Raw genomic sequence first — 24902 nt, 5'->3', positions numbered from 1 at the left:
AGTACAATCTGAAAGTAAAGTTTGATGGTTCTTGCATCTCCAATGCCCTTTCTGGTGAGCCTTAAGACAATAAAAGTACCAGAGGAAATTGCTGAAGAGACAGAGGTTTCTTTAAAATATTCACAACACCCTGAAGAGGCTATCCACTTCACAGTTTTACATTTGAAAGGGAAGCTGAAAAACAGCTTGTCTTTTCAGCAGTGTTAGCCACTGCAGTGGATATTAAAATCACATGCGCAGTTGCATGTACTGTATATAGCTTTGTTGGACTGCATCCACAGAGGTCAAATGCAGGAACTGAGTTTTATTTTTGAAGAATTTTGAGTGTTCTTCTGTGTGAGGGTTTCAGAATACAAAAATGTGGTAGGCCAGAAAGACGGGGAAACCAGAATAACAGCCCTCAACACAAAAAGTTTAAGAACAAACAGCATGGATCAACTTTCACAGTAAGTTATTATTACATCCAACCAAACACCTCTTTAATTCATATCAGATAACTGAGCAAGACACACTGCTTTCCAAAGATGTGTTTTGCTTCTAATAAACGAGTTTTAAAATACAAAAACTCCAGATAGATACGGATGCATCCTTGGTCTCTGAGTGAAGGTAGAATATTGCTGGCATCCAGCAATTCAAATATACGCATCTTTTGCTCTTTTTGAAAGGTTTATCCATTATTACTACTTTTTACTTGGAAAAATGGAAGCAAATTTGCCAACAACAAAATGGTTTGAACTTGCAAGAAGTATAAGAGGAAAAGTTGCTTACCAAACTCATCGCATATACAGTCGTTTTCAATAAGAGTAGGGTGATCAAACGTTTCTCGACAGTAGAGGATCTGTGGGTTTTTGCTGATTACGGCAATGCCCCCAAGGGCTAATACAAACTGGTCTGTTAGTATGGAGGATGGCTTCCCCTGAATGCGCTTCAGCATGGAACGATAGCGACAGTATTGTGGATAGCTGAGGATCAGCACATTGGAATCTTCATCATCTTCACCTACAAGAAAAAGTAGTGAAACCGCCTTTATTTATTGCCCCAGCTATCATGTTATCTTAAACAAACCAGGTATTGGGAAGTATGTCAGATTCTCACTCTAAATTCTTTGCACTGATCTTGGGGAGGGGGAGCAAGAAGAAACGGACAGGGATATGGAGAAGTGCTACCTCCTTCAATTCCCTCTCTCTGTCCCCTGTTCTCCACTCCTCAGCTTCCTGCAACAATCTAAATATTTATATTGGCATAAAAGGTGGATCTATCCAGGAATCATTGCACATCATAAACTGCAGAGATTAAGCATGTTAAAGAATTTGCTGTCACAAGTAGGGCATGTACTCAATAGACTTGTATGTCCTGATATAGCTTTTCTTTCTTAGGATCAGCCTGTTAATCATGAACAACAGTAGTCTTTGGCATCTTTCAAGCCACAAATTTATCCCATCAGAATCAGTGCAGCCAGGTTTGGGGTATGCAAAGTACTGGAATGTAGGAATCATATGGTATAGAATGTGGCCTCTAGTGAAAAATTCAATAATTGTTTGTTTTAAAACAGAACAAAGTTTCTAGTCCACACAACTGAATTAAAACAAAAATCTTAAATGTTGCTTTTGTTTATTTTATTTTTACATTTACCTTTCCTCCATAGAGTTCAAGGATTCTATCCTCACAACAACCCTTTGAGGTACGTTAATCTGAGAGACAATTACTAGCCCAAAGTCACCAATGAATTTCATAGCTAAACATAGATTTGAATCCTGGCCTCCCAGGTCCTAGTCTGACATTCTAACCACACCGCCACACTGGTATAGCTTCAGACACCCGAGGTGATTGTGGTGGGAATAGCAATAGCCAGATTAGGGCTTCTTCAATAGTACGGTTACCCTGCCCTCCCCATATCAACAATCCTTACTGCCCTACTCATATGAATTGAAACTGAGAGGAACGCACATGTAATGCATTTTGAGGATGATTCCAGTTTATTGATTTGGCATTTTTAAATTGTAGGGAGGGTAGGACACCAGCCTCCCTCTTAAACATTATTTAGTAGCTATTATTTAGCCTGCCCTTTAGACCATGAAAGGCTTTCCACAGCTTTTTGCTATTGTTACTTAACTCCATCCGTCTCCACCAAAGTTTTCTTTTTCCCTGCTGTTTTACTGGGTTTCTCCTGTGGAGTTTTGTATTGTTTTTATTGTAACAATTTTTATTGTTCTTTCTTCTTCTGATTTTATATTATGCTTTATGTTTCTAAAGATGAGCAAATCGCTTACAGACTGTTTACCTAGCAAGCAACTAACACACTGCATAAATAATAATAAAATAATGTTAGCAAATAATATTACTTGTAAGGCACCTTAGAAGGATTTTTATCTTGAAAGGCGGGACATAAATTACTGTGATAAATAAATAATAAATAGTGCACACTCGGATCTCAGCGTGCACCATGCAGGTAGGTATGTTTATACTCTCGGCTCTGGGAACACTCAATGTGCTTGGCTATTAGGCAAGCAACTACAAAAATGGAGAGACATTTGGGCCTTGTTTCCACTGGGGCAGCAAATCGAAGTCTGGGCTGGACCACTTCTGTCTGCAAGACCTTCCTCTTTCAACAAGCTTTTTAAGTAGAGACCTTATCCCACACTGTGTCTGTGTTGGAATTGCTTTTTAAGATGTTTTTAAAATATGTTTTTAAAGATATTGTAATATATTTTAAAGTCTGTTTTTATTATGTTTTAGAGTATTTTTAGTGTTTTTGTTTGCCACCCTGGACTCCTACTGAGAGGAAGGGTGGGATATAAATCTAATAAATAAACAAATAAATAAGTGGAGGTTCACATGATTTAATGCTTCCACCATGGAAAAATGTCAGGGGAAAAGGCTGGGCTGGAATCCTTTACACCGGCATCTAGGTTTTTATGTGGATTCCCTCCCTCAACCATGTAAACATTCAGCCATATAAGCTTGCACCTACAGTTTAAAATTGTACAGGTGAGACACATAGCAATGGATGAAACTGTCCATTTCAGTTTCTCTGTTTCTCATTTTTCCAATCACAAATTCAATTCTCCATGTTCCTGCAGTAATCCGTGTTTTTTTAAAAAAATCCTCATGAAAATTCAAGATATTCTGCAAGATATTTTCCAAAATATAATGTATTCTTGTATGTTATTTTCACCAGTGTGTGCTTTTTATGAACACAGTTCTCCAATGCATGTATGCTTTGTACACACTGTTTGATTGGAGAACTGAATTGCAAAATACAGAAAAGTGTGAATTTTGAAGTATAATTGTGGTTCAGTTTACGTATTGGTTGAAGTGTGAATTAGGAAGCATTAAAGTGCAAATAAAATTGAATTTCTCCCCCATCTTTAGAGACCTAGCATGTTTAATATCTCAGTGAGAATTAGGCCATAGTTGTTTGTACTTCCCTTGGCACAACTGGTCCCATATGGTTCTTCCATATTTATATGATTTGTATGTATTTAGATTGTTATGATCTTTCAAAATGAATCTGACAGATTGTGAGATCGTTATCCATTATTATAGTTGCAAGGTCAATGCCAAGCTGAAAGTGATAGGCCTACTACACCTCTGCAAAATTCCTATCTGGAACCTTCGGATTTGAGTAATCTCTAATCAGCTCTAAAACAAGTTTCTCAATCTGTGGACAGAAATAATGAGAGTTACGGGAAATGACAAGCATGGCTTTTTAAAAAAAAAAACCCTCACCGACTCCTTTCTTTAATGCTTTTTGCCAATATGTTTTCAAATTTTCAAACACTAACCATCAGGTTGATGGTTAGATCAGCTTGAAATAGATACTTTTTTTTTAAAAAAAAGGCTGGGAATCTCAGATTTCTAACAAGAGTCCATATAGCATGAAAATGCTGTGGGGGTTGTAGCATAGTCCCATGGGTCCTATGTTATCCATCCCAGCAACAGAATTGGGGCTGCAAACTACAATCTATTCATCAGTGTGATTCGACGTAAAGGAACATATCCTGTATGCCATTTAACACCATACCCGAGTCACATACAGAAGCCAACATTATGTGCCCATGTTGCAACCTGCAAGAATGCCATTTATAGCCCCTTTTCTCCTCAAAGGAATAACTTTTCTAAATACTGTGCCTTTTATCCTTCCACAGAGCACGCAGAGGAAACCCAAACAATTCCTTGTCCTGCAAGTACAGGTCACATATTTTGACAAAGCATGTCTGAAACGCAAATATAGAAAAGTGAAGAACTGTTGTGGGGGAGCAGAATCGGGTGATCACAATTCAATCCAGTCTTTACGTCCTTGACTCTCCAAGGCTGCAGAACCTTACTCATAGCACCTTCTCTCTTACCCCCATGAATTTCACAACCCCAGGCAGTCCCCTCCATCAAATTTTATTACTTTTATTCTCATAATAAGCAGAGGGGCTTGTGTACATTTTTATTCCCCCCATCATTCAAGGGGGTTCAGATTGAGGAAGGTCACCTCAACGACAACCCTGCGAGGTAAGTTAGGCTGAGAGAGAAAGAGTAAATTGTCTGAGGCCACCCAGTGAGCTCCACAGCTGGGCAGGGACATAAACTGGAGCACCCAACTTCCAAAGCCACACTGGTCATATCTCAGTGGCAGAGCACATGCTTTGTATGAAGAAGATCCTAGATTCAATCCCTGGCACTTCCAGTTAAAATTATCTTATGCAGCAGGGCTAAGAAAGACGGCAGTGTCAAACTCTGGAGAGCCACCACCTGCCAGAAATCTAGGCCAAATACACCAAGGGTGTATTATACATGCAGTGTAAGGCAGCTTCTCAAATCCTTTAAGCTGTAATGTGGGTCCTCCTCTCAGTGCTGGGCTGCTGAACATACAGATGACAGGCCTGGCTTAATGCATTCCTATTTCACAGCTCGACACTGTATGTTCACACATGTAACACTGTCTTCAGTCTGGAGATGACACAACACTTTCCTCATGTGCCAGGATGTGGTCAGTCTCATAGGAACCTTTGTTACAAACCACTGGTTTCCAGTGAAGCACATGATAAAGTAACTGCGTAAAGTGCTCCACGCTATTCTGTGGCATTTTAATGGCATTTAAAAGCAACCCAATCGCTAAAATTAAAACTGTATGCACGACTGATCTACCTTTTGTTGTTTTGGCTTCTAACACAATCCCTAGGTACAGAAACAATAACAAACAAACAAAAAACCTGAATGCCAACAAGCCTAACCATGTAATAACTATGTCCAAGTAAATACTTTGGAAGGTATTTCCCCTCCTTCTTTTATTCAAAAAAGTTCAACAGATCACTCTAAGGAAGGACAAAGAAAGGGGTAAACTGCACCATTTGTTTAAGGAAAGCAAATAAAAGGTTCTTGGAACAAAGATTTTATTTCAGCCACACCTATGTGAGAAATCAAAGACCTATTTCTTCCCAAAAAACACACAAACGGGGGGAGGGGCGGGCATGGAATCTTTCAACAGATTCCAAATGTTATATAACTGTAGCTATATTTTATTAATGCATTCTGTCAAGATGAAACAATTGGAAATAATTTGCAGCTGGTATAAGGTGGAATTTAAATGGTGATTATCACTTTCTCGTTAAGATGCGTGACTGAGAAATTTAAGTCCTTGCTGAAGAGGCAATGCCCAATAACATGTCCACTTCAGCCACATGCCCTGCGCACAGCAGAAGGCAATACTTACAGGAAAGGAAATACCTGCCCGGCACAATACCTATAGGAGTAAGACTGAAATATTTCCTAATCTTGTGTTTAAATCGTAACTGCTTGCTTTAATAACCTCTCTCAAGGTCAGTCTTTCATATACATAGTTACCTATATATCCCAACTACAGGCAAAAGGAAGAGGAGGGGAATTCATGATGAATTTCATGTTCATCTACCTCATCTAGAATACTCTCCCCAGTAAGACAGATCTTCCAAGTGAATATGGTCATTTATAGGCTGGGATCCAAACAGCCAACTCTAGGTATCTCCGGGATGGATGATTTACTTTCTTCTCCTTTTTCCAACAGCAGACCCCTGTGCCAGATCATAAATGACTTTTGAAAGTGCTGTCAGTTTCCAAAGTGTCTTGCCATTTGGCATGAAGAGCTGCTGTTTGAGACACAGAAACCCAGAGCTCCCTTGCATATGTGGGAACCAGTCCATCAGATCCTGATTATATAAGAATATAATCTATTTTTATTATTATTAGAATATTATAATACAGTTTAATAGTAATAATTTAAAAACTAGATTTCAGCTGTAGAGGCCACCGTTCCCTAAAGGTCCCAATCAAATTATTACCTTGGGCACAATCTACTTCTACTGAGTAAGCCTAACTGAAACAAAGCTTCTAGCCCATTTATTCAGTGCTTGAATTAACAGGAGAAAAGGGGTGTTGGGGGGGGTTATTGAAAGCCACAAGCTCCACCCCCGACTGCTCCCCATTTTAGCTAAATCATACTCCCCACCAGCCTTAAAAAAGTAGCTAAGGTGAGTGGCACAAGGCAGCAGGCCACCTGCCCACCCCCTTCCCAGGTCCTGCTATAATTTGAGCCCTACATTCATTTCTAAGTAGGAAGATTCCTACTTTCAAGTGCCTGCAGCAAAGCAGTCCAACATGGAACTAGGCCAGAACCATGGCCTGGATTCCCTTTTTTCCTTCACTGGCTCAGCAGAACAGCAGAAAAGGAAAGGAAGAAAGCCTGAAATAGCTCTGCCTAGGAATCACTGTCTTATTCAACTCATCTTCTTCCCTGAGATTGCAATTATACAGAGGCAATATTAGCTCTCCTCCCCCAACTTCCTTGTAGATCCTGAAGCTTGGGATGGGAAGCTGGTGGGTCTTAGAATGTAGCCATAATCGCACACAGAGGAAGAAGGATAAGAGGCCTATGGATGTTGCCTTCCCTGGACTCGCCAATTTCTGGGATTGATTCTGCTTTAAGTATATTCAAGACTGGTTCATATCATTGCCACCACCCTTTTGAGCCAATCAACATGATGATTGTATGGGTACCCGGCCTGGTTTTTTGTTGCCATTAAGACCTAGATTTCAGTTGGGTCACCGATCAAAGTGTAAGGTGACAGGGGCCACACCATTATTCAATCCACTTTTAGAAGGGTTGCAGTTGTGCAACAAACCATGATTTGGGTCCATCTTAGAACCCAACCTCACTCAGCCTTTTTAAACACATGAAAAAACTGCAATCCAAGCTAAATGCATGTACCCAATGGCTGTGGTAAGTCTTTGATGATAGAATTTGGGATGAAATCAACTACATTTACCTTTAAACAGAGCCACTGGCGTAGTCATTCATCATGTATCCAGAACAGCGGCAACCCTACCACAAGGTAAGAAGTGGCTGCTGCCGCCTGCAATAGTAGGTTGTGGGTGTCATGAAGGACAGCAGAATGAGTGGCAGATCTGATCCATGGGGTACAACACATAAGCCTGATTGAACTGAAAAGGAGCTGAAGTGTGACCATGCTAATTAGTAAAAGAAGGATGACATTTAGATTTTCTCCCTCAGGAACCAAAGTGCCTTAGGCTGCCCTGGTCCATATAGTCAGTGAGATGAGACAGTTGAAAAATGTGTTATGTGTTGTCTGGCAATCTGGATGAATGGACAACGATCATGCCCAAATCAACTTCTACTGACTGCATTACATATTCAGCAATTACTGCAAACCTATTTGGGTCTTCAATTAAATTATGCATAGGCAAACATGCTAGGGGAAACAGGAGCAGGCTGACAGGCCCTGCCCACTCCAGCATATCACCTTCTGCCAGTTTACAGCCCTCCAGCGCAATTAAGGCCACATCCACCCCAGACATTTATTCCACTAGAAACAGTCATGGCATCCCCCCAAGAATCCTGGGAAGTGTAGTTTGTGAAGGGTGCTGAGAGGAGATGCCCTATTCCCCTCACAGAGCTTCAATTCCCAGAGTTTTCTGGGAAAAATGGGCTGACTGTTAAACCACTCTGACCACTGAAGCTGTGTCGGGAATAGGAATCTCCTAACAGTCAGCACCCTTCACAAACTACATTTCCCAGGATTCTTTGGGGGAAGCCATGGCTGTTTAATGTGGAATAAAAGTCTGTTGTGGATGTGGCCTAAGAATTGTGCAGGATTCTAAATCATGTGTGGAACCTCCATGAGTGAAGCAGGCTTTCCATTTCAGACCTTTACCCTAAAACCTGTGGAAGGCTGTACACTTGAGGAAGGTGATGCCCCAGAGTGGGTGGGGCTAGGCAGTATACTCCCCTAACCTCCTCCTTGCATGTTGGTTTACATGTGATTTAACTGAATGCCCTATTAATTTGACTATTTTAACTGGCACTCTCTGGAGGCAGGATCTGAATTCATGTCAAAGTCCAACACTCTTTCCACTAAACCACACACTGACCTTCAAAAAATGCAATTCACAAAATGAGGAGACAACTTGAATTCCTGGTCCACCCTTTTTAGAGAAAAAAACCCTCTTTACAGACAGAACAAGGAAATACATAAAAGTAGCTTGCTTTGTTTGTGTTTAAAAACACCACACTATAATGATTATTGCTAACTGCCATACTCCACTTTTAACTTCAGTAAGCTGCTCCCCCCCTTTTTTAAAAAAAGCACACAAAACAATCTTCACACCAGGATTTATAGAGCTTGATGGAAAAAATATGCATGTTCCTTCCTGCACCTAATTACCCCAACTGTAAAAATCTGCCAAATGTTCTGCCCTTTAGTTCTTTTAATCATATTAGTGCAAATGCATTCTGATGCCAATCGAAACAAACATGTAAAGATCTCTCACGCGCTCTTTGCTTAACAGATTCCAAACATGTATTAGAAGAACTGTTTTTCAAAATACTATCTTCCCCCTTTTCAGCCAGAAAACATGGAGGTGTAATTTTGTTTTGCATTGTATGTACGCAGAGAATAGTACACATTATCAATAACTAATCAGATAATAGGGAAAAACTATTGCATTTATTCATTTATTCTCTGTCTATACAGAATATGAATAAAAGGGGATCAAGTGTTACGATAAGGAAGAGCCATAGTGTCAGCGCACATTTTTTTGCATACAAAATGTCCCAGGTTCAATCCCCAGCATCTCCAGGTAGGGCTGGGAAAGATCCCCATCTGAAACCCTGGAGCGCTGCTTCCAGCCAGCATATGTAGGACCAATGGTCTTTCTTGGTATAAGGCATCTCTTATGCTCTTGATTTTCAAAGTCTTGTCTGCGACTTCTGCCTTCTCTGTTCAGACACAACTTGTAAATTTCACCATTGTAAATTTCACCATTGTAAATTTCACCAATTTCGCTACAACAAATATATCCCAGGCGAAACATTAATTAGTTTGCCTCATTGTCAGACTAGACAGCATCCAATTTGGACTCCATGTAAATCGAACCACATCACAGAAGACCCTCTTGAAACTGTTTGAAGGGTGGTACTTCCAATACTTCACTGCAGCAGACATTTCCTTCTCAAAGCTCAATTTGAAGAAGCTCAAAGCTCCCCCTGAAAGAGCAGGTACGTAGTTTGGGGGTTCTTTTCGATTCTTCCTTGTCTCTCGAGGCCCAAGTGGCCTCGGTGGCACGGAATGCATTTTACCATCTTCGTCTGGTAGCCCAACTACGCCCCTATCTGGACAGGGACGACCTCGCCTCCGTTGTTCATGCTCTGGTAACTTCAAGATTGGATTACTGTAATGCGCTCTACGTAGGGCTGCCCTTGAAGACAGTTCGGAAGCTTCAGCTGGTGCAGAACGCGGCTGCCAGACTATTGACGAGGACCAGTCGGTCTTCACATATAACACCTATTCTGGCGCGTCTGCACTGGCTCCCTATTTGCTTCCGGGCGAGATTCAAGGTGCTGGTTTTGATCTATAAAGCCTTACACGGCGTGGGACCTCAATACCTTGTGGAACGCCTCTCTTGCTATGAACCTACCCATTCACTTCGTTCAGAATCTAAGGCCCTCCTCCGGGTACCAGCTCATCGGGAAGCCCGGAGGGTGGTTACTGGATCTAGGGCCTTTTCTGTGGTGGCCCCTGAGTTGTGGAACAGCCTCCCCGAAGAGGTACGCCTGGCGCCTACACTTCTATCTTTCCGGCGCCAGGTAAAGACCTTTTTATGCTCCCAGGCATTTTAATCTTTTAATTTTCTTAATCTTTCTACTTTTAACATGTATCCTTCTTAATTTGTGTTGTATTTCGTTTTTGTTGTGCTTTCTGTTGTTTGTTTGTACATGTTTTTGTGATTTTTTACTATGATATATTGTATTTTATCTTGTTTGTTCACCGCCCTGAGAGCTATTCTGCTAAGGGCGGTATATAAATTGAAATAATAATAAATAAATAAGAAAAAAGAATGCTCCTAGCAACCGAGCCAAGGCAGAGCACCAACTTCATACACCTGGTGCAGCTCCAGCCTTTAGAGATATTGATAATTATATTGACGTTTCCGTGTCATTGCTATTCTGCTGCGACACAGAACTCTGTTTTCGAATTATGCGTTTCCTATATGCTGAATTTTTTATTTTGGGGGGAGGGGTGAAAATCAAAAGAACAATGCTGTGCAGATAAGAATACTCACATCTGTTACTATCATTACCAACATTGTAATGTGAAGCAAGAAAAGAGGAGGGAAATGGTGAATATAATTTCTCAGAAGGTAATTTTCCTTTCAGCCTAAGTACTCTTATTCATCGCACAGTTACTCAATGATTTCCTGTTCTAATTACAAGACATTATACAGAAAGACGTTTGTAGAAGGGGACCATGCAAGCGCCTAAATCTAAAGAGCCTGAATTGGCTGTCGGTGTTTAAGATTCCAAACTTGTGCATCAACTTTATCAGTTCTCCATCTCCAGCATTGTGTGATGTATCCCACCACAAATCTAAATCTCTCCCAAGGCAGTTAAGTTAGCACAAATTTATACATCAAAGAGGGAAATACACTTGCAGTTAAACTGCCGAACAAAACAATCAGTTATTCCCCCCGCCGCACTTCTTGTCGGCTGTTAAACTGAAAGCAAGCCAAGAAGAGAGGAAAATATTAAAAAACAAAAACACAATTAAAAGAAAGGAAAAGAAAAGACAGAGAAAGAGAAGAAGAGAGACTGCCTCAAAATTTAAGCGAATATGCCACAATTATTTTTAATATATTTTTTGTAAAAATGTACTGTGACAGAAATTATGCGTCACTATTGCACTGTTGTGGTTATTTTGAGAAATGGTTTGTACTGTAAGTCAGCTGCTGAAGCCCCACCCTTCATAATGTGTTAATTCTCGATGCAGCAATCAACCGAAGTAGGCACTGAATGGCTAACAAAATAGACACACATGGTGGAGAGCATTTAGCAAAAAGGAATTAACATAATGACACTGATCTTCTCAATCTGTTAATTTAAATGAAGACAAAAAAAACCCACCATCACCAAAAACTCATCCCAGACTCATAGAATTTTTCATATATGGAAACAGATATTTTAAACAATGTTAAGTTGGAGTGAGGGACAATGGGGCTAGAACTGGCAGCCTCTGGATCTAGGGCCAACATTTTCTCCAGTGAAATACTGTGGTGTGTGGGTGTCCGTGTGTATGCCTCAAAGATCTTTCAAGTCACAAAAGGGAATAAGGATGTACAACATTGGCTGCTGTGATTGGCAGTGAGTAGAAAGCTTCTGTATTGGTCAGACCCAATAAAAACACTGGGTACCTAGCCTTCTACCTTTGACTAGTCAGTAGATCAGAATAGGGTTGCCAGGTCAGAAGCATCCCAAAACCTGAGATTTCAGGGGTGGGCCCTAATGACGTCATGCGGGCAGGTCATAGTGATGTCATGGGGATGGGCTACAGTTATGTCACAGAGGTGGGCCCAAGTGATGTCATTAAGCATAATACATTAAGCATCAACTACAGTTGCTTGGAGCATACAATTCAAACAAAACTTTTTATCTGATTGGAAATTAAAATAGAAATCTTAGCTGAAAGATAACGCCTGGGTAAGGAACATTTAATCTAGCCTACTTGATTCTGGCGAGAAGGATTTAAGTGCCCTCAGGCCAGCCCAGTCACCAGAAGGCCACTGTAGGAAGAACAGAGCCTAGTGTTGTGGAGATGTTAGATAGGAGCACTCAGGATTAAAGAGAGATGCCCCTGAAGGCTGCAATTCTAAACACAATTACAAAGTCCCATTGAACTCAATAGGACTTACTTCTAAGTAGATATGGTTTGGATTGTGCTGTTGGTAAAGCTTGACTAGGGATCCTATGCAAAGATATCCATATTGAAGCAGGGTTGCAATGTCCTGCCCATACCTTTCAACATGGCTGCTCCAAACTTCTTTACAGATTTGACCCTTCACTTCCGAAAGAGGTCTGAGAAATGAATAACAGTAAGAAGATTCTCTACCCTTTTCTGTCTACCTTGTGGGCTGCTATAAACTCACTTTGACACCCAATCCAATTCCAGTGAGTAATAATTGACAGAAAGAAAACACACATTGTTTGATCTACCTTCACAGACAGCAGCTTGGGAACAACAGCAATTGCAGCCACACTTCCCAATATGTGAATTCTCTTTTGCCACTATTGGGCAAGAAACAAACTGTCATGCAACCAACAAGATGCATCATCACTGGGTTTAAGAGGGTTGAGCTGAGAGCATGGAACCACTGTTGTTGCTTCTATGAATGTAAGGGAGTGAGGTTAAAGGTAAATGAAATGCAAAAACAACAAGTAAAACAAAAGACAGTTATGATTTCCTAAATGCAATACCATACAACAACAAAATTCCTATGAGTAAGGCAGAAAACTCAGCATCCCACAACCAGTCAAGATTCCTAACCAAAAACCAAAACTAAGCATCCTAGCAGCCAGTTAGTCATGGTCACAGAAATCCCCATGCAGCACAACCTGACCCAGGGGCTGAAGTTAGTGCAGAATGCTGTGGCACGATTGCTGACAAGAGTGAGACCCCATCAGCACATAATACCTCTCTCCGAAATCTGCACTAGTTGCTGATTTGCTACCAGGTCAAGTTCAAGGTGTGCTTTCCACGCCACGGGTGCCACACAGTACTTGTTCTGCTCTTGTAAGAAATCAGTCCTTTAGTGTGGCAGCACCTACACGTTGGAACTCCCTGCCTATTCACATTAGGCAGGCACTTCATTGTACTCATTTTGGCACCTCCTACCCAGGCATGTAGAAGCTATTGTGTTTTTATCTGTTTTTAACTCATTGTTGGTTTTATTATTTTGAATGTTTTTAAATACCTGTCTTTAATTGTTTTTCCAATAATGTAATTGTTTTAATTCCTTCTGTAAACCCATGTTAGGTTTTTTTTTACAATAAAGCGGTATATAAATGTTGTAAATAAAATACATAAATAAATTTCAGAGTCACTGTGGCCCTTGGGTCTCTTTCCATTTTTAGGAACAAAGGAATCTGCCTTATACCGACTCAGGCCATTTGGAACCATCTAGCTCAGTACTGATGACATGGACTAGCATTGGCTCTCCAGGATTCCAGGCAAGAGTCTTTTCTGGAGATTGAATTGTGGACCTTTGCATGCAAGGTATATGCCCTACCACTGAGCTACAGCCCTTCCCCTGTTCAAAAAATTATATTTTAAAATAATTCTACTCCTGCCGGCAGGAAGGACGGGATATAAATAAATAAATAAATAAATAAATCTTTTCAATTCACTAATGAATGCACATCATACCTAGGGCAGATACACACCATTCATTTAAAGCACATTTAACACACATTTGATGCACATGAATCACACCACAGAATCATGGGGACTGTAGTTTGCTAAGGGTGGTAGGAACTCTAACTGTGAGGGAGAAACAACACTTCCCAGGATTCTTTAGGGGAAGTCATGTGCTTTAAATGAATTACATAAGCATGACTGTCAAATATTTTTATTATTAATACAACCTGTAAAGATATTTGTAGTGCAATGCCATGTTTGTTTACTCAGAAGCAAGTCGCAATGTATTCAGTGGGCCTTACCTAAAACAGGGAAGCATGCACAGAACTGCAGCCTAACGTGATAAGGAACACTTACCCAACCCAAAATTCAGTATCATGCCACTTTAAGCTATTTTGCAACTGTTTATACTTTTTATGGTTATTGGATTTTAAAGGGATTTATTTCTGGTTGTGAGCTGCCTTGGTTTCCAATCGGTAATCCTATCTCACAGGGTTGTTGGGAAGACTCCATATGCACACACACACTGGAGATGTAAAAATACATACACCCCATAAAATAGTTTATTGTCAAAACCAGTTGGTAATTGCAGAACATTTTTTAAAAAGTATTAGTTTCCTGCATAATAAAAGCAGTGATATCTATGTAAACCTTGCCTAATTTCTTTTAAAAATGGAATTGAAGGGGGACAGAAAGATTTACAATGCAAACACACTCCGTTGCTATGTTCACTCAGAAGTCCCATTAATTTACAGCACAATCCTAACCATGTCTACTCAAAAGTAACTCCTATTGAATTCAATGGGGTTTACTCCGGGTATGTGGGATTAGCATTGCAGTTTTACTCCCAGAAAAGCAAGTACTGGATTAAAGTTTCATATTGGGAAGGGTTTCAAAACACTGCCATCTTCAACAGCCCAGGAAAACTTAAATTTGTTTGACTCGTGAACACAAGAGAAAAAAAGACTTTTGGTACTGCTAAAAGCTATATACTTATTCAGTTTATGAGATTTTCAGATAAACAGGAAAAAACAATCGTTTTCTACCTTTGTAATGGAGTCTAGGTACTGCCTAGAGGCCCTCAAATCCCTTGTCAATCACAACCCTGACTTCACTTATTGGCTACAAATCTAAAAGGGTGGGGTCAAAGCAGTCAGCTAAGAGATCATTTCACAGAAGTTGCGGGGGGGGGCTGACATTTTGGTGTATATCTCAAGAACCAGACCACCTAGAAACTTAATTTTTTAAAAAATGAAATCTGAGAGTCCGGAGATTAAGCTGACTCACCCAGAGACGCAGAGAGGACCCAAAAAATCCAGAGCCTCCAGCTGAAAACCAAACATCTGCCAACCCTAGATCAGAACGTTCTGATCGCTACGCTTCAGGCTGCAGCTTCTCCAGTGATCCAGCTCACACTGAAGCCGGAGGAACCTCAAGGATCCTAAGCTGCACACCTACAGGTCTAGATTTGAGTATGGCCACCTACAGTCCCAATTTGGTCCTGGTGGAGTGAAAGAAATTAGATGCAATAGAAAGAAGGATTAATTGAAAGGTGAGTTTCCAAATTCATTGAGTCATCCCGTATAACATGAGAAAGACAAAGCTCTTAGACCAGAGTAGTCAGCAGCAAAGGGAAACGTGCAACACACTAACATCCCTGCCTTACTTTTTTGAACTACAACTCCCATCAGCCCAATCCAGTGGCCATGATGGCTGGGGCTGATGGGAGTTGTAGTTCAAAAAAGTAACTTTTCCAAGCTCTGGGAAGAAGGATGAATCATAACTAATTAATCAGTCCCTGGTGTTTACATTTTGGACTAGCTGGCAGCGAAAGGAGAGGCAAAGACCTGAACGGAGGCTGAAGATGCTACATGACAATGAACCCGTCCCATTTCCAGACTCTCTACTGAAAGATTCCTCCATCACCTTGCATCTGGGCACACTGTCCACTCAACTAAGTCTCATGTCATCTCACGCTCGCTTGTAGCATGGTGAGATTTGCTGAAATCCTTGCCTCGGTTCTCTCATCTAGCACCTTACTAGACTCAGTGGTTTCCTTCATTAACTCTCTTGCCTTATCTCGCCAGCCTTTCCGTTTTCTTTCGTATGCCTGTACATCACACGGTGTCCCATCACCAAATGACTTATTGCTTGATCACTCACAGCTGAATGTATTATCTGTTTCCATTGAAAAGTATTCCGTGGTGCTGATATCAAGTATCATCAAACTCTGTCTCTCTATCATTTGGTCTATGATAGCTGTTTCCCAAGTGCAAGTCATCACTGTTGATGTTAGAGTGACTCACAACTGTGATAAACAGGCAGGTGTGAACTCACCCTAGCTCTGCTTTACTCATTCTCGCTCCCTAGTTCTAAAACTATACTATAGTAATCTCCTTCACTCCCCCGCCCCACTATCCTGTCCCCGCTTCAGTTTTAGACTCTCTCATCTCATTAAACTTTAACTGAAAAGTATTTCTTAAATAACAATACTAATGCACACTCTTAGTTAAACTACACTGGTTTGGAAGCTGGTTTGCAAACTCAAGTTACAAATAACCATGGCTGATGTCAGCCTGTGGAAGGCATAATTGTCTACTGTGGTTAATGAGGACAAGGGAAGGAAGAGAGGAATTTGACAGCAGAGCAGAAGTAAGAGTGTGCAAGCCCTTTCGTATCAATGGTTAAATTATCAAGAAATTATTATATCTCCTCTGAACCACTCTCAGAGAGCAAAACTAAAGCTTTACCCCAAGAATAGCATCCAGGAGTGATATCTGCCCATCGGGACAGCAGTACTGTTAACTTAAATGTTGTATGGGATAAAACATAATAAGACTAGGTTAAAAAAAACCCAGGGCACTGTGTATCCTTCAGTTCTATACAAGGAAACCTGCAGATTTTTGTATTGGCCACAGCATCCTGAGATCTCAGCCTTTGTTTTGTAAAAATGGCTAGGAAGGTAGGCTTTAATGTGCATGAGCAATGTCTTGTGAAATCAGTGGTGCCATCAGGGCAGGACTTTGGGGCGGAAGTCCAGGGCCCCACTTGGCAGCAGGGCTGGCTTACCGTGCTTTGAAGAAAGTGATGGCTGCCGCTTCACTGCACTGCATACTCATGGCCCCTTCCCATAATTGCCCAGAGCAGAATAAATTGTGAAAACTAAAGGAAACGACATTAAAATGATGAATTTGCATAATATACAAATGTCAAAAAAATAAGCTTTCCCTGATACAGAACTAGGCTAGCTTGGTGTATACATTTTATGTATTTATTTTAACATACACACAGAGCCTGGGTATAACTGCATATAAATAATTAAGGGACGATTGTAAGGGCTGCTTGCATTGATCAACATCTGATTGGTACATGAGAACAGTTCTAGCAGCAAGCAGCATCCCCCCCCGACCATTATAATAAAAATATAGAGTAACTGGACAACTGCCAAAGCACGCTTATCACCACATAAATGCAGTAGAGTTCCCATTATGTGAAGCTGTTCATTATATGGATGTGCTGTGAGTCACCCCTGCAAGCTCTCTGTCTATAAAATGTTATGAAAAAGGCACTACTGTGTATAAAATATATATATATATATATATATATTAATTATCTGGACTTTCTTTGTGCTTCTTAGCACCTCGGATGAACCTGCTTTGTATGGTATTTCAGGGAAATGATGGGTGGGAGAAAGCTATGGCAGCAAAGCCCTCACCGGATGTCAGGTGCTCCAATAGCCACGGGAGGTACGGAAGGGGAGCTTTTCCAGAGAGAGGTCTTAATTTCCCCTCATTTCTACCTCCACTTGCTCTTATGATATTCCTTGGCATGCCTCAGCCAGCTAATTAATTGCAGCACTTTTTAAATATTAATGGCTGAATTACCACATTAAGAAAATGCAAATAAAATAGCTAACCTCAGTAGGTGAACCTGCAAATCTTTGTTTCTGAAGTTGAAACAAATCTGGGTGAGTTAGCAGCACAACAGGGAGACTGCTTTGTTGACAGGACTTTTCTAAGGCAGAAAATGCCACCCATGTGTTAACTTGCCCATGTTTCATGCCGCCTCCCCCCTCCCACTATCTGAAAGCTGATGTAACCAAAGACAAATATTACATATAGAAAACTGACTACCAATGATCAGATGATGGTTATTTTTAACAAGCTAACAATGTTATTGATTTTACATGGAAATTTAACTTGGCTGATGTTAAATAAGCAATGATGGCAATGCACAATCCATAACATATTTTCTATATGTCCCAATCCAGAGATCTTTGCATAGCGGAAGCTTCTCTGAGGAAAATATGATGACTGATATCAGTTCTGACTGTATTAATTACCAACTGGAATACAGGGGGGCATAGTGCCAACCATTGAGATTCTACCTATTTCTAGCTCTGGTTTTGTTGAATAAACAAAGTGTTTTGATGGTTAATCCTATGCTCTGATCCACCAGGACCCCCTCCCTGAATGATACACCAAAATGTGCTAAATCATAGCTTGTAAAAAACTATGAAGCTCTGTCCCAGAGCTGCCAAATAGTCATAGGCTCCACCCCAACTCAATTCTGACCATACCCACTGACAAGGTATTTTTAAAGTCACAAGTTGGCAGACAAAGAAGCATTCCCCCCAAGAGATTATCAGGGCTATAGGACCTGACAACACCATATACAAAGTCCTACTGGATCTATGTCTTTTTCTCCATCCTGTTTCCATCAGAATAGTGCTTAGCCTAAAACCTTCTTATATGTCATTTCCTTCCGCTGTTTTGTCAAGATGCTGGAGAAATGACACCAAGTTCACAGAGTTCTTAAAATAAGTTTAAGATGTGAAATAAAGGGAATTCTACTGTTCAATCCCACGCTAATACAGTCACATAAAAACCCCTGTTCCATCTAATATGTACTTAAAGCTCCCAGCTTGAGAACATTACTTTACAACTTGTGATTTGAATCTATCTTTTCTATTTTCATCCAGACAGACTTAAAATTCTAGTACATTGATCAAGAATTGGGCCTGCATAATGAAACCATCCATAATATTAATCTCAGGAAATAAATTTAAATCATAAATTCAGTTTTTGTGAAAAGATGAATGAAATTTAAAACAGAAAATAAGCTTCCACCAACACAAGTCCATCTTTCGTAAACAGCTAACTCCAGTATTCAGGTACTCACAGATGCAGCTGAAGTGCTGCCATAGGTATGGCTAAGGGAAGGAACTACAGAGAGATCAATCAGTTAAGCAACAGGTCAGAAGAAGTCATGCAATTCTCTCTTTACTCTATAAAGGGTTCCAGGAGAGGCCCTCTCACGTAGCTGCAGGGTGACTCTATTGCAATATTCCCAGTATGGAACTTCTCTGCAGTCATCTTCAACTTGTTCTTCTCTCACAACTTAACAAGATCTGTCAGTATCTACCAGTGGAGTGGTCTAAGTTTGGGGATTCTATTGACCCACAAATGTCCTAAAAACTTCTTCCCTGACCTGTTGCCACTTCATCCATTCTCCTAACTAAACTAAAGGGATTGATTTTATGGCGTTTCAAAATTGCCATCTTTTCCACTGTAGTGTGATTTTTTTTTAAATTGATAGTTTAACTAAAATGGCATTAGGATCAATTAGACCCCAATTAAAATGAATGAGAGCAGAAGGAATGTAACATTGCTTGTTCAAGTAACTGGGAAGGGAGGAAATTATATTGACTAATGGCACTTCTAGACCGACACTATTTTGGGGTAGGATTCAACACATAACGGCAAATTCAGGTTGTGCGATTACAGTTGACTGGAAGTTTTACACTACAAACCCACTTCTCTAAAAGACTAGACTTTTTGCAATAAGGAAAGTGAGGGGGAAATGCACTGGAAAGTGTGGGATCTTGGTCTGATGCAATGTAATTTAACCTCCCTGCAAACAAATCAGGATGAATGCTCAATAAACACATCTTCTGAAAGCATCCTTGCTTCCAAGTAACACACAGAGGGAGCGTGCTATAAACAAAATATGGTGAACATGCTTATTTAATGACACAGTATCTACTGTACTGATGCAGAAGTTAAGACACGGAGGTGTTAGCCATTTAATTTTTAAAAATTCATGCCTCCAGGAGATTGTGAGTAGAAGAGGAAAAGAGCGTGAGTAAGAGGTCCATATAACCACAATATCTGAGTGGCAAATTGGGTTTCACACATGAAAGAGGATTAAGATTGTAAATGTATATATGTCTACGTTGCCTTGAGCAATTTTATTTGGAAAGGCACCTAACAATACATAAAAGTATGGGGAGCCACAATTTTCCCCACAGAATAAATGCATGCCACTTTCATTAAAAGCCAAATCAGGAAAGCATTTTTGTTTCTTAAATGTAACACAGAATTCATATTCCTTTTCTCCTAAAAGGCCAAAATACTTTTAGAGATCACAAGGGGGAGGGGGGGGAAATAAGCAAAGAGACTGCTCTACTGTAATATAATGCAGAGATAAAGATATACTGCTCATTGGGGAAGTCGAGTTCTTTTTAGAAACTAGGAAGCAATATACTAGGAAGCCTATTTCTTTAGCGTGTATTTATTTCTAGAGTACCCATATTAACTAGGTGCTGCACATAAATCAAAATACAACACAGACCCTGCGCCCTCAGGCCTAAACAATTTAAAAGATAAGACAATACAGGGAAAGGGTTGTGGAGGGAGATCAATTTGACAAATGCCAGGGCTTTTAAACCACTGCTGTTCTTAGCTTGCTTTGTATGTATATTTGTTAAAAGGTGTCAATTATGTTTGTAAGCCGCTTTGTAAGGTAGCATATACATTTCTCAAATAAATAATAAATAAATAAAACAGAGCAGTTAATAGTTATTTTAAATCTAGTTGGGGTCAGGCTGAGCTTCCCATGGGAACTTTCCTAGAGTATATGAAGTGAGGGGCTGACTAAAATATATATTTTAATTGAGTTCATTTTTTGTTTTTTCATCAATAGCAGGTTCAAATGAAAAAAAATTAGCTGACTAGTACTCATTCCAAGAGAAGCAGTATCTGCCTTGGAAAAATGCGCAAACACACACACAGACATATAAACACAAAATAACGGACTAATCTTTAGTCAGCAAAGTTAACACCTTTGCAATAAAGAGATGCATTTAATAATGAACTGAAACATCTTTGTTGGATCAGATTGTTACTGGCCCCAGCCCATTACGGGCAGTCAGATGCCTCAGGAAAGCTCATGAGCCGGACATAAAGGCCAGCTTTATTGGTGCTTCCAATCTGATCCTTTAGTGCCCAGGTGGCTAACCTGTGGCCCTCCAGGTGCTGTTGGACTGCAGTTCCAATCATCCCTTACCATTGGCCGTGCTGGCTAAGGCTGATGGGTGTTGGGAGTCCAGCAAACATATGGAGGGCCACAGGTTAGCCACCTCTGCATTAGTGGGAAAGCAGGACAATATAGCAGAGACATGAGTCTTCTTACTTGGTCAACTGTATAACCAATCAACCTTGGTCTTGTCTGAACTGAGCTGCTTTTTATTGGCCCCCATCCACCCTGTTTGGAGGGTTCCTGGCTTCACCTGAATTCAATGAAATGGAGAAATGGGGCTGAGCGCCATCAGCATACTGGCTACATTTTACATCAAATCCCGAAACAACCTTTCCCAGCAGTTTCATGTAAACTTTAAGCAGCATGGGAGACAAGAAAGAACCACCCCTAGGATAACTGCTGTAAGGTAGGGCAACAGTCTCCCAGCACCACTTTCAGGAACTGCCCTGTCAGGTAGGAATGGAACCATAGGAGTGAGTGAGTATCCCCAATTCCCATAAAGAATGGATACCATGTTTGATGGTACTGAAAGCTACCTAGAGGTCCAGGGGAATCAAGAGGGCCACACTCCCTTTGTCTCTTCTGGTGTAAGTTATCCAAAAAGCAACAAAGGCAGCTTTGGTCCCAAAACTGAATCTGAAACCAGACTGACAAGCAGTGATTTCCATATGTTAATTACATATTATGTGGAGGAAGTTCTTCCTTTTATCCACCCCAAATCTCTCATTTTGTCACCTACATGTTTATGGTCCAGTTCCAGTGTTCTCTTACCGGTGAGCCAATTCCCATGGTGAAAGAATGTCTGTATGCTCCTCCATCTCACCATTCACTGAATGTAATGTGTGACGTGGGGGACTGGACACATAGAGACCCAATGTGGCTATTCTCCCCTCAAAAATATCCAAGGGGGAAAATCACATGAATCAGGCAGATGCGCATACAGGCCACCATACAGAGCATCCCCTCACATGATGCACATGGTGGAAGAGGGATGCAGAACTGCTGTTCTCCTGAAGGAACTAGTCTGCTACCTAGAATGCACAGGAGCCAAGCCTGTATTTCCTCCATTGTCTCAAATGGAACCTTTGTTATCCTAGTTGCTGAGGCTACTAGTAAGAAACTTAAAGACCAGGTGATAATAAAAGAAGAAGAAGAATTCACAAAATTATAATTTGGGGAGACAACTTGGTCAAGAGCAAAAATCAAGCCATAGGAGACAAATTTACTGTTATCTTAATGGCACTTTTCTCTGTACCTACTTCTAAATAAATGTGACTGCTGGTTTGATTTTATAATATGAACCATTTTCACAGGTGCAGAATATTTATCCTTAATTGGATTAAAACATAGTTTTAAGCCCTGGAGAGGGATCCCCAGAAGTTAACACCAGAGGAGCCTGCTGGATCAGGCCAGTGGCTCATCTAGTCCAGCATCTTGTTCTCACAGTGGCAAACCAGATGCTCATGGGAAGCCCACAGCAGGACTTGAGCACAAGAACACTCTCCTTCCCTAAGGTTTACTAGCAACTGGTATTCAGAAGCATACCACCTCCTATTATGGAGGCACAGCATAGCCAAAATGGCTAGTAGCCATTGCCAGCCTTATCATCCATGAATTTGTTTAATCCTTTTTAAAAGCCATCCAAGTTAACTATGCACTGTTCTCCCCATGTCCCCTGCCTCCTTCAAAACAACAAGACACACAGAGAAACCTTGAGCACCATTCACTGTAAATCACCATTATTGCTACATACTTCCCTGAAATATAGTATGACATGCCTTCAATTTTCATTCCCCTCCAACAGTAAGAATCGAAAGCTTTATCTTGGTTTTTCATGCAATGGTCTTTTCATTATCACCCTGAAAAACTCAGTGGAACTTTGGCCCTGCTTTAAAAATAAAAAGGTACAGTGGCTTCTACGCTTAAAAGCCACATAATGAGGGGTGGGGAGTGAAAACAGTCCAGTGATTTAAACACATAAGCTTTTCACTTGACATTTATGCCCTCTTTGGAACCCTTAATGAAATAACAGCCTTGTTAATTCTCACAAGGTATAATTTATATAGCCTACATGTTAAAACACACAGAACCCCAACAACCCTACATTAGACACTGCTTAGAGGCAATAGTATACTAGCCATATCTTAGCGCATACGAAAAAGAACAAGTTGGCGCTCCTTTAACTACAATGCTGATATCTCCAACATCCAAAGAAGTGAAAATAATTACATTTTGCTGAGCAAGTATGTTTTATTGCCATGTTTAAGTTGGATTTTTAGTAAGATGCAAAAATGTTACTTCCAAGTCTGGCTCTATTACAACAGGGCTTCATAAAGACAGTTAGGGAAAGCATCAGAAATCATTGTCAATATGAACCAAAATTAGACCTCTCTCGTGTGGGCAGGTGACAGCCGGATAATAGAGTCTAGTAACACTTTGGTCAGGCGTTTCTTTTCTAGTTAATGTTTTCTTGGGTGCCAAACATAATGTAAGAGACAAGTGTTAAAACGACACACAGGCAGCGGCATGAACAGAGCGCTTTGGAAGGGATCCTTAATAGAGAAAAGTGCTACGCTTAATTTTCAGCAACGTTCAATAGCAATTTATTTGCAGCCATTTTCTCTGTTAACCTTTCACAATGGAACAGGTAAGACACAGCGCAAGACAATTTGTCAGCTGCCAGATCGGAACAAAAGAACCAATTTTTAATAAGCTCCTGTATTACCTTATTTGTTTTGCAACATTTTAATAACTTTTTTGGAAGCCTATCAAAGAACAAGTGAAAGGAAGGGAGGGGGAAAACACCAGAGTCAGGAAGAAAAAGAAAATCTCTGTTGAAAATATTTCACTGATAAACTTGTTCCAATTGTTTACTGAAGAAGCCCTGCTCCTAAAGAAACAATTAAATATAAATGGAATGTTGTCACTCTGATGTACCGTGGAACATCCACAACTGTTTCCTGAGCTTAACTGGTCCCAGGTCTGTACAAATCAAGCCAAATGCAGCCCACCACCCATGGATTGTGCCCTGCCCAGTGCTTGATAACTGCCATCCCTTATTTTTGTAGCCTCTGGCTAGTGAATGCTTGGCTTTATAAGTCAAAGTTGTATAGATCTGATTGAGCCCATCACCTAATCTCTATGCTAAAAGGTCAATGGTTGGCTCTTATGATGCCAATAAGCAATCCATGTGGCTCCCTGAAGACATCACTTGATTTCCAGTGTTACACAGTTGAGTTGGGGAAGGCACCCTTTCCCCATCCTCCTTAATGATGCCCCTGTTGCGGGAAGGGAGCTTTCTCAGAGGCTGAGCTACATAGACAGGGCCGACAACAGGAGGAAAAAACAGGGAAATTGTAACATGTGCATTACTGGGGACTGCAGGCTGCTATTTCTCTGAGAAAGCAGAGCAACTTCAGAGTTTGTGGCAAATTTGAAAAAAAAAAAAAGCCTTCCTTCCAAAAAGGAAGTCTAGCACCAGAGATAAATGCTCAGCCTATTCTGAGAATGCAACTATCATTACTTCTTTATGTGTTGTTGTTAAGTACGGGTAGGTACTTATTTTGATAGGTGCTCATTACTGCTTCAAGAGAGGCATTTTAAATTCCTACGCTTAAAAAAAAACACCCTAACCATGAATTCTAATGTATTTATGAAATCAGACACAATTTTCCCACAGTAATGCTGCAATCTATTCCATTTGCAACAGACTGAAGCATTGTTTTAAGGGTAACACATAAGCAATAAATAAATGTGAGCCACAGATCAGGTCTTAGCCATGGCACCTGTCTTTAATGGCAGGGTATGGCTCCGGAATATGGGAAGCAAAAAAGTATAGTTCTGAATATAGTC

At 40.5% G+C, this 24902-nt stretch overlaps 1 protein-coding gene across 2 annotated transcripts in view; it reads right to left on the bottom strand.

Annotated features, from left to right (window-relative positions):
* The window catches only part of ARID5B (AT-rich interaction domain 5B), a 241846-nt gene that overhangs the window by 133459 nt on the left and 83485 nt on the right, over positions 1-24902 (bottom strand). For both annotated transcript variants that reach the window (XM_061635111.1, XM_061635112.1), the window contains one exon: positions 769-999. In XM_061635111.1, coding sequence (XP_061491095.1) covers positions 769-999 — 231 coding nt within the window. The remainder of the gene's footprint in view (positions 1-768; positions 1000-24902) is intronic.

The sequence above is a fragment of the Rhineura floridana genome, chromosome 7 (assembly GCF_030035675.1).
Source record: "Rhineura floridana isolate rRhiFlo1 chromosome 7, rRhiFlo1.hap2, whole genome shotgun sequence".
NCBI classification, from domain to species: domain Eukaryota; kingdom Metazoa; phylum Chordata; class Lepidosauria; order Squamata; family Rhineuridae; genus Rhineura; species Rhineura floridana.
The sequence above is the reverse complement of the archived record's forward strand: the minus strand, read 5'-3'. Positions and strand labels throughout refer to the sequence as shown.